Source organism: Rhamphochromis sp. 'chilingali' (genome assembly GCF_963969265.1).
Source record: "Rhamphochromis sp. 'chilingali' genome assembly, chromosome: 16".
In the NCBI taxonomy this organism is placed as follows: Eukaryota; Metazoa; Chordata; class Actinopteri; order Cichliformes; family Cichlidae; genus Rhamphochromis; species Rhamphochromis sp. 'chilingali'.
In genome coordinates this window covers 1251259-1266768 of record NC_137943.1, presented here as the reverse complement: position 1 = coordinate 1266768, position 15510 = coordinate 1251259, and the positions used below count along the sequence as shown (strand labels likewise).

Here is a 15510-nt window from a genome sequence, read left to right as displayed (position 1 = left end):
TTCTGTGTTTTTCTTGAGTGTGTTTAGCACACAATCTTCCTGTTTTGCTGAGCAGGTGATCCAGACAGTTGGCGCTGTGGACGAGGACCAGCCCCCTGTAGGCCAGAGGTTCTTCTTCAAGTCCTCCAAGGAGCTCCGAAACAGAAACTTCACTGTTAGAGATTATGGAAGTAAGTCAAAGAGTAGCGGCTACTAAAGAGTAACTACAGCTTTTGTGTTGTGTGGGAGATGCACATGCATCTCTGAGATCAACCATAAACAGAGTTTTTCCCATTTGTAGTGCTCTTTGTACCTGTGACATGTTTATGGTGCAGAGAGTCTTCAGTCAGATATATCAGCGATGATACACTTCTCCTTGCAAACAGTAGGACTCAGGGTACCTTATCAAGCAGGTGGCTCATGTCCAGTGTGACCGTGTCAGAATTTTTATTGACTGAGCTGCTGATTTATAAACATTTTGATACATGGAGGCTGTGAAAGGCTCCGTCTCACCTGGGAGGGTTAGACCCACCCAGGTGAGTGTGGGCGGTTTGGTGGGGATGAAATGCACGAGCTGCTCCACCGCCGGGAGTTCAGCGAGCCCCAAAATTTTACCGTCAGCGATCTCCAGACCAGAGTAAGACTTGATGGAAACTCTGTGGTGAAAGGTTTTATCCCAGTAACCCCTCATTTCCTGCATACATGCCACGACAGCAGGAATCAGCCGCTTGGTGGAGGACTGGAGAGTGTCTGACAAGCAGGCAATATTTTCCTGTCAGACAGATCCCTCTCCTCCCCCCTGTCATTCTGCGCTGCAGGCCGTCTAATGGAAAGCGTGGCTGCTGCACGATTACCTATTGTCACGGTCTGCAGAGGCAGGTCGTGCGGTGGTGTGTGTAATGGACCCAGGAGCGTACACAAGTGAGTAGACGGGAGTGAGTTTAACAGAAAGCGAGCCTTTAATATGACTGAAGACCAGGAATACAAACACAGCAGGGATAGCGTGGCTAAACTATAACTAAACTGGGAAAACTAATACTGTGACAAACTAAGAGAACTCTGAGACGAAGATGATCACAAAAGACTGATCGTGAAAACATGGGGGTGAGAACACAGACGACGCGACACAGACTACATGAAACACAGAGACTAAATACACAAGAGGGATGATCAGGGGAAGTGGCCACACATGGGAACACAGCTGACACAGATAAACATAACAAGACATGGCAGGAGTAAACAACACTGACGGGAGACTGTCAAAGTAAAACAGGAAGTACACAGGTGCAAACAGGAGGAGAGAGAGAGCGCGGGCATAGTGGGCTGGGGAAACATGGAATGAAACAAGGAGGGGAGATGAGGGCTCACAGATACATAGAGGGGCACACAGGGGATAAAAGTCACAAGGGGAAGTCAAATAAGGAACAACACAACAGGACAACTTAGGAAACATGGCCTAAATAAGGAATGAAATACAAAAATACAAGAAACTAAGAATACTGGGCCCACATGGCCCAGGACCATGACATCACCCCCCCCTCAAGGGCTGGCTCCAGACAGCCCAAACACAGGAAAACAAAAAACCAAACAGAAAACGACCCAGGGCGGGCGGCGGGGGCCCAGGACGGAGGGCTCGGAACAGAAAACAAAAAGGAAAGCACGGCTCAGTTCAGGGGGCCGGCCGTGCACAAGGCAACGGCGACGACGTGGAAACAGTTCAGGGGGCCGGCCGTGCTCAAGGCAACGGCGGCGACGAAGGAGACGACGGAGCAGTTCAGGAGGCCGGCCGCGCGGAAGGCGGCGGCGGCGAAGGAGACGGAGCAGTTCAGGAGGCCGGCCGTGCACAAGGCAACGGCGACGACGTGGAAACAGTTCAGGGGGCCGGCCGTGCTCAAGGCAACGGCGGTGACGAAGGAGACGACGGAGCAGTTCAGGAGGCCGGCCGCGCGGAAGGCGGCGGCGGCGAAGGAGACGGAGCAGTTCAGGAGGCCGGCCGTGCACAAGGCAACGGCGACAACGTGGAAACAGTTCAGGGGGCCGGCCGTGCTCAAGGCAACGGCGGCGACGAAGGAGACGACGGAGCAGTTCAGGAGGCCGGCCGCGCGGAAGGCAGCGGCAGCGGCAGCGGCAGCGGCGGCGGCGGCGAAGGAGACGACGGAGCAGTTCAGGAGGCCGGCCGCGCGGAAGGCAGCGGCGGCTCTCCAGTGTTAGGCGTGCTGGCCATGGCCCGGTGGGCACAGGACCAGACGAGGCAGGACCAGACGAGGCTGGGCCAGACGAGGACGAAGACTCTGAGGCTGGGCCAGACGAGGACGATGACTCTGAGGCTGGGCCAGACGAGGACGATGACTCTGAGGCTGGGCCAGACGAGGACGAAGACTCTGAGGCTGGGCCAGGCGAAGATGAGGCTGAAGCCGGAGTCGAAGCTGGACCAGGTGACGGTGAAGCAGGAGGTGGCTGGACGGGCTCCTCGGGCCCTCCAGCTGACGTGGCATGGTGCTGGACGGGCTCCTCGGGCCCCCCAGCTGACGTGGCATGGTGCTGGACGGGCTCCTCGGGCCCTCCAGCTGACGTGGCATGTGGCTGAACGGGCCCCTCGGACCCTCCAGCGGAGACAGGCGGCTGAACGGGCCCCTCGGACCCTCCAGCGGAGACAGGCGGCTGAACGGGCCCCTCGGACCCTCCAGCTGACGTGGCGTGGGACTGGACGGGCTCCTCGGGCCCCCAGCTGACGTGGCATGAGGCTGAACGGGCCCCTCGGACCCTCCAGCGGAGACGGGAGGCTGAACGGGCCCCTCGGACCTTCCAGCTGACGTGGCATCTGAGGAGGCCCTGGGGAGAGTCTTAAGCTCAGAAGCGACTGGTGAGGCAGCACATAGAACACTGTTAGCATGACAAGCTTTGAAAACATAATTTCTCAGGTCATGAACACTTTCGGTAACTCGAGTAGTAGATGCCAACTCCCTGTCGGTATTGTCAACACAATAGTTCATGGTAGGATTGCACATAAGTCCGTAGCTGGATTCAGAGTCACATAAAGAGGCAGGCATGCTTATGGCTGGCCTAACAGTCTGCGACTGAGAAGCAGTAGCATCAGAGCTCACGTTCCTGTGCATTTGGTCTTGAGCACTGTCTGCAATCCCACCATCAGGGAATACGGTACTAGACTCCACTACGATCTGCACGCGGGGGTAACACTCCGTCTCGGCTGTACAAGTTGGCTGCGGTAGATAACAGTCTGAGGCGGAGAGAAAGCTCACGCCATTCCTAGCAGGCTCAGAAGCAGACTGTACAGTCGACGTGTGAATCCCTTTCGCTGTCTCATGAACCTTTGCTCCATGTGGTGCGGCTATGGGAGCAACACTAGAAAAAGTCCTGGATTCTACAGGGTCAAGAACGTTGTCTGTGATTTCGTTGTGTGGTTTTTCAAAACAGTTACACACAGTCCTTTCATTATCACAACACTGCTCTGACTGGCCCTCATTCGTAACTAGAGTTAGGTCAGTCACAGCATGGGTGTCTATGAAATCATGATTAATGGTAGAGCAGTCTTTGGCACCAGTTTCTTCAGAGCTGGGCCCACAAAAGGGCAACCCAGTACACTCCACTATATCAGGTTCATGAGATGAAAAAGCACAGTCATTCACCTCCGTTATAAGAGGAGTCTGGGGCAAAACTAGGACGGGTGCTGACTGGACAGCTGCTGCCCCCACCTCTTCAGAGACTTCAGCACAGTACAAACAGTCTGTAGTTGCTCCTTGAGGAAAGCTAGGCAGTCTCTCTTCAGACTTGGTAGATGGTTCATGCAAAGTTTCAAACCTGGCATGAGGTGGCTTGGTAATCGTTAAATTGTCAGAGGTAATAGGATTTAATTCTTGATCACCCACACAACTAGGACTGCTCGCTAAGGATGTCAACACATTAAATCGAAAGTCGTCTGATACAGAATACTTTGAGTCTGACCCCTTACTCCCAGCATCTTTCATTATTCCAGAAAAACCCACCGATTGCAGGCTCACTGTGTGAGACGTAACGTCCTCATCACTAGTTACCTCAGAAAATCCCTTTGACTTGAGGTCTTTGGCTAAGGGGCTAGATACGACGTCAGAAACTGAGTCAGGGGTACTCACGGCTGGATGGCTGATGGGAGTTAAAGCCTCAGATGGCATTAACTGAGGGACCTCCTTAGGGTGGGGCTCAGAGCGCCGGCGGCGAGAGTGCCGCTTCTTTCTATCCGTGGAAGCGGGCGGGGTGAGCGGTGGAAGTCCCTGGCAACTCCGGGGACCCCCAAGAGCCAGTCGAGTTCCCCGGAAAGAGCGCTCATCACGATCAGGGGCGAGCCACGGCTCCCTCCCGAACTCTTCCTCTAGCTGTATGTATGCGGCGTGCTGCTGCTCCTCGAGATCGACATCCAGGACCCCCACAGCATGCCCGTGATGCTCCATGGAGGGCGAGGTGGGATGTAGCGGTGCGCGACGGCGGCGAGAATGCCGCTTTTTCCTTGAAGCGGCTGTGGACAAAACCTGACTCTCCATAGCGGCCGGCTCCTCGTCCTCCAACCACATCCGTGCCAGAAAGACAGCAGGAGACGAGTAGTCCGATCGAGGCGGCGAGGGCGGGCGGCAGGTGCGAGGCGGGGCGGTTGGCGAGAACTCCTCCTCGGGGATGAGCCAGGGCTTCCAACGGAGCTCGTCCTCGCGATACGCCTGTAATACCTGTTGCCGCTCCTCCTCGCCGAAGTCAATAGCAGCTGGCATCTCCTTGATCCGCGTAGTGCAGTCAGGCGGTGACGAGGATGTGGAAGCCGATGGAGCGTGAGCCGAGGGTGTGGCGGTGGTGAGCCTCACCGTACCGACTCTGACGGCTTCTGGCTCACGAGGCAGCGGGGAAACTGAGCTACCGCATGACTCTGGCGACGGCTCACGCACACAGGACCGCTGCAGTTGCGGGCGGAGTTGGAGAGAGGAAACGAGAAAGTCAATGACGAGGGGATGCAGCGCCTCCCATAACCAAGGGAATACGGACACGCATACCCCTACTTGGCGGGCTAACTCGTTCCGTTCCTCCTCTCTGGAGCACCGCAACCACTTGCCGCATAGCGACTCCACTGTCCGGATGATCTCCCGTTCTTGTGTCGCTGGGTCCGGCATGGTCGCGTCGTACTGTCACGGTCTGCAGAGGCAGGTCGTGCGGTGGTGTGTGTAATGGACCCAGGAGCGTACACAAGTGAGTAGACGGGAGTGAGTTTAACAGAAAGTGAGCCTTTAATATGACTGAAGACCAGGAATACAAACACAGCAGGGATAGCGTGGCTAAACTATAACTAAACTGGGAAAACTAATACTGTGACAAACTAAGAGAACTCTGAGACGAAGATGATCACAAAAGACTGATCGTGAAAACATGGGGGTGAGAACACAGACGACGCGACACAGACTACATGAAACACAGAGACTAAATACACAAGAGGGATGATCAGGGGAAGTGGCCACACATGGGAACACAGCTGACACAGATAAACATAACAAGACATGGCAGGAGTAAACAACACTGACGGGAGACTGTCAAAGTAAAACAGGAAGTACACAGGTGCAAACAGGAGGAGAGAGAGAGCGCGGGCATAGTGGGCTGGGGAAACATGGAATGAAACAAGGAGGGGAGATGAGGGCTCACAGATACATAGAGGGGCACACAGGGGATAAAAGTCACAAGGGGAAGTCAAATAAGGAACAACACAACAGGACAACTTAGGAAACATGGCCTAAATAAGGAATGAAATACAAAAATACAAGAAACTAAGAATACTGGGCCCACATGGCCCAGGACCATGACACCTATCTCATGTAAATCGACCTCAGTTTCCCCACCGGTGGAGCTGCCAGGCTGCGATGCCTGGGTAGAAGGCAGAACGGCATTAACTTTGTCCTGCTTGTTTTCATCTCCAAGGATATCCATATTAACATCCTCTTCCTCATCTTAATTCTTTTTTTCCAGTTCAAGAGGTTTTCTCCTCTCTTCAACCAGATATTTAAAGTCAAGGGGCAGATTGAAGAGAGGAGTAAACTCCGCCTCCAGGTCCTTGACCATTTCCCCCTAGCAAGCAGTGGCTTTGCCGAATTTGCCACTGGGATTTTCCTACATCGATGGGAAAGGAAAGAATCGATTTTTGGGCCCACCACCACTCGCAAACACCACTCCCACTCCTGGAAAAGGAGGGACCCTGTGTCTGTGAAGTGATTGGTCTGTCTTGGACAGGCATGGTGGTAGTTGAGCTTCTGTGATTGTTCACGCCAGAGGGCACTTCCCCCTTAGTGAGATACCAGTGTGGTTTGGAACAAAACGCGTGTCAACCTAAATAACACTTTAATGTCTAAATATGTCTGTGAAGGTTCTCAGTCATCCAGGTCATCGTAGTCTAAGGAGCTTGGAAAAAAAAGCGTCTGGACTTCTTTGAGTTGCTTGAAGACGTTTCACCTCTCATCCAAGAAGCTTCTTCAGTTCCCTGAACATGTTCCCTCTAAGCCTGAAGGGAGAAAGAAGGAACACACACATGTAAAGGAAGCACTCAAAACATGTAGTTATCCTAACTGAGAGTTTATAAAGTCAGCAAAGAGGCACAGAAAAGAAGACCAGACACCAGCGAGGGAGAATAAGAAAGACAGACCCAACAACATTGTCATCCCCTATGTAGCCGGTGTATCAGAGAAACTCAGGAGTTTTCGCCAAGCACGACATCCCGGTGTACTTCAGACCCAGCAACACGCTCAGACAGAAACTGGTTCACCCGAAAGACAAAACTCCAAAACACAAACTTAACAATGTGGTGTATGCTGTACAGTGTAGCGAGGAATGCCCAGACCTCTACATCGGAGAGACCAAACAGGGTGGGGCCAGGTTTCACAATGAGCTCACCTGAAATCCTGCCTGATTGGGACCCACACCCATTTTCACACCTTAGCTCATGTGATCATCAGGGGGTCCTTTGTCCCTCTTTGGGGGGAAACTCCCACTGCGTTTTAAATCTGGGACTCTCCACCATTTGACTCTTAGAACTGAAGAAGCTTCTTTAATGTCTAAAAATAAAACTTGTGTTACAGAAATACAGTGTGTCAAATCATGGGCCCTGTGAATAATGGTGCATGAGACCACATTGAAACTGATGTTAAGGACAGTAGCCCCGTCTCACAGGAAAACATGCCTGTCCACCGTGTGCCTCTTCAAAGTGTGAAGTGGACACACATACAGAAGTTGCGTTACTTCAAATTATATTACCAACTTGTATAAAAGGCAAGAAGTTGGTAATGAGCAAAAAAACATATGAACTACATTCCAGAGTCTGTAATCACCAGAAGGATTAAAATTGACGGCTAATATGTATTTACATTAAAAATGTATGAATAATATCAGTTGTAATGCTGTCCTGTGATTATTTAATGTTGCCTTGAAATCACAAATCTCCATCTGCTGTTACTGCTGCGTACTGTTACTTATTGTAAATTCTGCATGTCGACCAGCATGCAGTATAACAGTATAACATTTTATCTACTGTCTGTATAAATGCTAAATGATACCAGAGGTCCCAGTTGTCCCTCTGGTCCCTCTTATGCTTTGCTTTTAGGACTAATTTAAGCCAAACTGCCAACTTACTTGTTTCATTTCAATGAAAGCAAGCCTGAGAGTGTTTATACCTGGCTTACATACCAATTATTACCTGACCAGTCCAATTATTAATTAGCAGTAATTATTATGTTACTATGCATGATGTTGTACATAGTTGTTGTATGTAATGTAATAATAACGCAGCATCCCTGTTGATCTTACAGACAACACTGCTGGGATTGTGACTCGACATTCAGCTTTCCAGCGGCGGCTGCAGGATGTCTACATCCTTCCTGTTGTAGTTGAGGACAGCGGTTACCCCGCTCAGAGCAGCACAGCTACCCTGACCATCAGAGTGTGTTCCTGTGAGACTGTGGGCTCACCTCTGACCTGCTCACCAGTGGCCATGTTCCTGCCCGCTGAGCTCAGTGCTCAAGCTTTGTTGGCTATTCTTCTGAGCATTGCTCTGCTGATTGGTAAGCTAGTCTCGCTATAATGTTGTGTCATGTATTGTTGGGGGAAAACTCTGTAAAAGACCCAGGAGAAATAAAGACACAATGAGACAAAGTTACTTTCTTTATCAAACGTGTACACAGGTGAGCTGCTAAGAACAACTCACACCATGCACAGTGGCTTGGTAATTTTTATAGGCACAGAGCACAGAGACAGTGAGAACAGGATAACAAATAATAAACAGATAAAATAAAACAACTCCATATATGGTGCTAGTCTCGTCAGCAGAGAGCTAGGGAAGATAAAACAATCTAAAACAATATGTCCCAGAAACAAGATGTGTTTGCTGGGAAAGTCTAAAAAGATAATTCTAAACTAATCTAACCATAGGCAGAGGGCAGACAAAAGGCATCTTTGTACATTTAAAAGAAGGTAAAGAAACATAGAATCATTTTTCCTGTAACATTCCCTCCTGTTTTAACTTATTTTAAATGTATACAACAATTGTCTGTGAAGGTTATTTATTAAGTATCTTAAGCAATTTTTTAATTTTCAAAATGTCAGCATAGCAGAAATGGAAGTCATTTGGTCTAAAGAATAAAACAAAAGAAAATAATAAAAAGAAAAACATAGTAAATGAAAATCATAGTAAATGAAATAACAAGTGGAATAAACAAGAAAAAATAATAAAACTAAAACTACAAAAAATAAAGGATAAAAACCTTATATTTTAAAACGAAAACTACAAAAAATAAAAGGATGAAAACTAAAATGAAAACTTTGTATTTAAAAATGATGAAAACCTAATATGTAAAATGAAAACTTCAAAAAATACAAGGATGAAAACTTCAAAAAATACAAGGATGAAAACTTCAAAAAATAAAAGGATGAAAACCTGCATAACCTACTAATGTTTTAATCAGTGCGTGATCACTTGACAAGTCATTTTTAATCACCACGTCATTCATTAGCAGTTATTACAAGTTCTCCTCTAACAGAATTGCAACGGGATGCTGTTCTTCTTGAGGCATGGCAACATAAGCAGTCATTGTAGTTGTTATCATCTTTGAAATCATTACTCTTAGACATGGCGGTGTAGCTGCTCCAGATGTGTGGTCAGTGACATATTTCTGCAGAATGGTCAAATTCTGCAAAGCTTCATAAATGTCTCCGCTTACAAACTCCTCCTTGTGATGCTGTTAGCAGGTCTAGAGTCAGTCTGTTCTGCAGCACCATCGTTCTGATGGCCTGCTGTTCTCCTGCTAAGGCCGGTCCCAGGGTCTTAGTCAAGTTGATGTGTCGTAGCAGAGCATATCGGTTGATTTCCACGTGATCCCGCACCTCGGCAACTCCAATGCCGGGGATCAAGCTCTGTAAGAATTTCACTCCTCCTCAGATGCGAAACTCTGGTTCCTTTACTGCTTGGTGCCGTCCGTGCACATCCTGTCTGGTAATGAGTCTTTGTTTGTAGTATCATTCGGTAGCTGTAGTTGGAGCGACAGTTGAGGCTCATCAGTGTCGCGTTACTGGCACAGGTTTCGTTGAGTGAACAGTCCATACACTTCCTCTCGTTCCTTGGTGGGCAGAAAGTGTATATGTATTTGCATAGCAGTCAGTTTTATTATTCAAGTAAGCTGTAGTGTTCATAAACTGCCACCAGAAATTAGTGGCATAGCCATGGGGAAACTTGGTGTACTTTCCTTTGTCATACAGTGTCTGCCTTTTCTCCATGTAGCGTGACTTATTGTCCCTCACGGAAGCAAAGATGAGGAGCCCGGCCATGGTCAGGGCCACTGCAGTTATTAAGAGCCACCACCTCATGACGACGGGACACACCCTCCTGTCGCGAGTAGACCCCCCGGCCAGGAAAGCTGACCCCTCCACCGGGCGAGATCACAACAAGTGGGCAAGCCTGCCGTCAGCTGTGTTTAGATGGCTTCACTGACTCGCCTGCAGTGACTCTGATGGATCCAGGATGGTCGTTCCGCAATTTTGCAAGCTCCAGTTTTTCCTTTGGAGCACTTTGATCAGAACCCAGTCACCGGGCTGTGATCTGCAAGACACTTGATAGACATCATTACATTCTTCGTCATTTACAATCATCTCTTTATTTTCCTACAACTTAGACATACATTTTGCTACTGAAATTGTATCTGCCTTTTTCACTGGGTAGATTTCTGGCCACTTTGAGAATACATCTATAACCACTAGGGCGTATTTTTACCCTTGGCATTCATTTAGCTCAATAAAGTCCATATGGATTGTGTGGTCTCAGGTTTCCCTGAGCATTATATTTTTGACACGTCATGCACGTTCTGACAAATTGTTTTGCTGAGGTTTCAAAACGGTTCTAGCAGGCGTTGTCTCTATGTTATCTGCTGTTGCTGCGTGGCTGTCTGCAGCCTTGGTGTTTGTGACTTTGCTCGCCTCTCTGTTCCTGATAGCCACCTGCGAATTAGTGTTTTAGTCTGTTGTCAACACGTCAGCCTTATTTCTAAGTTACAGAATGCTTCTTCTCCTTTTTTTTTTTTTTTTTTTTTTTTTTGTTTGGGAGAATAGATGCAACTCTACATTTTCACTTAAGGCATTTTTAGATAATTTCTAGTTCTTCAAACAATGCATGGATCTCACACATTTCAAACTTTCAAGTTAGGGTTGTTTCCCATTTATACAAATATATATATATTTAACTTTGCATTGGTCACAGCTCATAGCTCACAGCTCTAAACCTAGGCATTTTTCAATCATATGCCTAATCACTATGTGTCACTGTGATTCTCAAGTATGGTCACAAGTTCGTTTAAATTCGTTTCCAAAACCAACAAAATAATCAAACAAAAACAAAAAACATAAACGTGTCAGGACACAAAAGAAAAAGAAAAATGCTGCCACCCGTACAAGGCAGAAGTCTGCATATGTTGGCTTTTAATAGCATGCAGCTTGTAACATGGTAGACTAATGTGCCTGTGTTAATTCAGCTCCATATTATTGTGTGAAGTTGCACTGGGTTGGGAGTGGTTTTGTGGTTGTCACATTTTTGGTGAGCCAATGGCTGGAATGGGGTTGGACTAATTAGAGGCAGGTGTACTTGATTGCACTGATACACTGGTCTACATCTAGCCCACACTACAAACACTGCTGTGTTGTTTTGTCTCTCTGTGCAGTCCAGGGCCTATTATATGCCACAGCCTAAAGGCAGCAGAGTTCCAGAGGCTTGAGTGACCACTGACTATATGCTTGCAGGGTGGTGGGTCTCCAAGGACAACTTCTAACCCTGTTAAAGGCAACATGTGGGGTGCAACTTGGCCGTGTGGCATAGCTGGCTCTGGCCTTGGGACTGTGTGTTTTTATACAATTCATAAGTGGGACACTGGAGTGTTTTATCTTTTATCTCTTGATATATTTTTCGTCAATAAATTATCTTTTAGAATTTTATTGACTGTCATCTTTTTGCCCATGACTGAAACGGTTGGTCAGACCTAGAGTCTTTCTTTGGGCAGAATAGCAGCTTCTGCTCTAAAAGAAACAAATAAAAAGAAAAGAAAATGTGGAACATGCTCATCAGCTTAGCAGTGTCTACATATTTAATTCAGCTTCTCAATCCTGTAGTTTTAGCTGTTGTCTACAGGGTTTTGCTTATTGGTTGTTATTATAGGTGTGCTCTATATCTCAGCAATGTGTCATTCTAGAATGATAAGTTTCAAGCTGGTCAAGTGCCTCTATGCACTTCATTAGTTTAGTTATTCTCTGTATTGTCTTCATCTCACATGTCATTACACTGAGTTTCAGCAAACCTTAAGCTTGATGCAGACTACTGCTTAACAATTATCCACCTCACATCATAACCGACTAAGGTGCCTCTTCATATTAATATTATGTCATTGTTAATATTATCCTCTTTGTCTTATATAACAGCAATAGCATATTATAATATTTTATCAGTGTGTACCACTATACTACTCCTGAGCCAATTTGTTAGTTAGGATCATCTTATTCAGCAAACAGATAATTTAGAATTCATCCAATCTGCGGTCACATTTGTTCTCTCTGTTGCATGGCGGACCAGGCAGTTCTATTATAATATATTATTTATATTTTATTTTGTATCCATCAAGGGCTTCAGATGACCTGCAGAATCATCCTTTTCCCAGGGTGGAGACAGTTACCTTTTCACACACTGTCCTTGGCTGAACAGTGACACAGCCTTAATATACCTTATTTATCTTATTAAAATATTTTCGTGTGAATTATTTGCTTTATATTCATTTTATACATGCTGGGCATGGTCATCATGCCAACTGTGTTTCATTGTTAATATCACTTTACAGGTTGTTATCCTTGCTATTATTAATTTCAAATACTCTAAAGATAATTTCTACTGTAACTTTCCCTTTGTTTATCTTTATTTCGTACTTTTTATATTTATATCTACTCAGTGGGGTCTGTTTTCAACCCTTTTAAACTACTTCAAACTACTTTGATCTCTAGTTTTCACTTAATAAGGGATTATTATGTTCTTCCTGATATGGGTGTTGCTGCACATGCGGCTGCAGGAATGAGTGATGGTTTACTAAAAGGATTGTGGACACTGCACAGTGTCTCGTCTTCTGGTTTTACTAAACTGGCAGTTGGATTCTGTTCTTCTGACTGTTTATATTTTGTTTTCTTAAATCTCTCAGTTTACAGACACTGTTTTTGTCCGGCGTCTGGACTTTTCTTTTCTCACCACTGCTCGTCAGCAGGAATGAGTTTTAATTTCACTTGCTTGATTACCCATCTTATTTATGTATTTACTTATTTTTGTTTAAGTAATATATACACAATACAGCTGCTATCACCTTCGCTGGTATTAGAGACGAGAGTGGTTGCTCACACGCCCTTCTACTTTCGGACTAGTTCCAAAAGCGGTGTGAACTTTACGAGACGGAACTCGACCGTTCTCTCAACTCACCAGCACGTCAGTGAATAGCAGTAAAAGAAAAACACAGTAGGAGCAGCTCAGTCTCTTATTGGACCGTGAAAATTCAGCTTGCTCCGTTAATTAAAACAATACACACACACACATTCACATTCACACTTATTCGCGCGATCGGAACCCTTATAATAAAGGGGAGCTGCCAGTCTTTCTGTAGACGAGCTACTTATTCCCTTGACCCAGCTGGGGGAGCTACCCAGAGCTCCAAACCTAACCCACAAGAGTGGGGAGCTTCCAGTCGACGAGCTCCAAGCTACCAGCCAACGAGCTACTTTAACCCACAGAAGTGGGGAGCTTCCAGTCGCGACGAGCTACTTTCGCTATTCTAAATTCCCTGAATTTAAAATACGTTTTTACGCAAGATTGTGTCAGTGTGTCTGTATCTACCTGGTCAGTGTCGCCGGGTCTGGTCCACCTCGATCGGGCCCCACCACCGTGGGTCGCTTTCTAAGAACGTTGGCCAAGACTCGAATTTAACGCCCTTGGTCTTTGACCACACACCTAGTGTGTGGGCTGTCGACAGACGAACAACGTGGACTGGTCACGGAGATGGGACACGATGGAGGCGCTCCGGCTCCGAAGGACCAAGAAATGTTGGGGGAAAACTCTGTAAAAAACCCAGGAGAAATAAAGACACAATGAGACAAAGTTACTTTCTTTATCAAACGTGTACACGGGTGAGCTGCTAAGAACAACTCACACCATGCACAGTGGCTTGGTAATTTTTATAGGCACAGAGCACAGAGACAGTGAGAACAGGATAACAAATAATAAACAGATAAAATAAAACAACTCCATATATGGTGCTAGTCTCGTCAGCAGAGAGCTAGGGAAGATAAAACAATCTAAAACAATATGTCCCAGAAACAAGATGTGTTTGCTGGGAAAGTCTAAAAAGATAATTCTAAACTAATCTAACCATAGGCAGAGGGCAGACAAAAGGCATCTTTGTACATTTAAAAGAAGGTAAAGAAACATAGAATCATTTTTCCTGTAACATGTATAAACACTCAAACTCTGGGGTTAGCACTGCAAACTGCAGTCTTATGTGCAGTGTGTTCTGACTGAATTTTACTTTTTGCACTGTTGACATTAGGTAGCCTAAAAATCTTTCTTAATGTTGTTTAATGAAGAAAATCATTCTTGGCACAACAGACCAGTTAATATTTTATTAACCTCCCACCAGGTCACAAGCAAATCAATTTATGTATTTATTTTTTGTTATAAACATTCTGTTTATATTGGACATACAGGTGAAAATACAATGTGCAAATTCCATATGAATATAAGGAGCTCTAAGGTTTTGAGCTTGATGATGACAAACTGATGCTGAACCTGAGCATATTACTCTGGTTCTCAGCCTGTTCAGGTAATCTGATGTTTTAAATTAGGGCTGATAATAAACCTGAAGTAGATAAATGAATAAATAAAGAACTTCATCACTTTTACTGCGTACACAGAACTGGATGGCTTTGAATACAATGTTGCTTTTACAAGACTGTTATTGAAAAGCAAAGAAACATTGTTTAGAAAACCTGCAGGATGTGGAAGAGTTTTGATGTAATGATGGATGGAGGGCTGCAGTGATCCATACAGGACACACAGCAGCATGAAGGTGTGAGGGACCACACGACAGAGAGCAAGGGGCGACTCGAACAATATATACTTACCAGAATTCAATTCAATTCAATTTTATTTATATAGCGCCAAATCACAACAAAAGTCGCCTCAAGGCGCTTCATAGATACAGAGAAAAACCCAACAATCATATGACCCCCTATGAGCAGCACTTTGGCGACAGTGGGAAGAAAAAACTCCCTTTTAACAGGAAGAAACCTCCGACAGAACCAGACTCAGGGAAGACAGGATAAAGACATGCTGTGGAAGAGAGACAGAGGTTAATAACAGATATGATTCAATGCAGAGAGGTCTGTTAACACACAGTGAGTGAAGAAGAAACACCCAGTGCATCATGGGAATCCCCCAGCAGCCTACGTCTATTGCATCATAACTAAGGGAGGATTCAGGGTCACCTGGTCCAGCCCTAACTATATGCTTTAGCAAAAAGGAAAGTTTGAAGCCTAATCTTGAAAGTAGAGATAGTGTCTGTCTCCTGAATCCAAACTGGAAAGAATAACAACAAAAGATGCAAAGGGTGGGATACAGCTGGAAACTATAACATGATGAGACACGCAATAAACACACCACTAGTCTGAACAAGGAACCATGGTTAGTTTAACAGGAGGACCAGACAGGACAGCACAGAGAGACGGATGAGATCGGGGACACAAGAGAACAAATCAGGGAAAATGAGACACAAAGGCACAGAGGGACGACAACCACAGGAAATACCAGATCGAAGGTCCGTGAACAAACACAAGACTTACTTCACACACGAGACTAAAGGACAAAACACAGAGACCAAGATAAACAACAATAGGAGGCATGAATACAACAGGACACAAGCAATAAACTGAAACTAGATACAATACAGTAAACGACTC

At 46.1% G+C, this 15510-nt stretch overlaps 1 protein-coding gene across 5 annotated transcripts in view; it reads left to right on the top strand.

The window, feature by feature from the left end:
* The window catches only part of LOC308412593 (cadherin-12-like), a 48174-nt gene that overhangs the window by 30711 nt on the left and 1953 nt on the right, over positions 1-15510 (top strand). For all 5 annotated transcript variants that reach the window (XM_080907075.1, XM_080907076.1, XM_080907074.1 and 2 more), the window contains 2 exons: positions 56-170; positions 7803-8054. In XM_080907075.1, coding sequence (XP_080763201.1) covers positions 56-170; positions 7803-8054 — 367 coding nt within the window. The remainder of the gene's footprint in view (positions 1-55; positions 171-7802; positions 8055-15510) is intronic.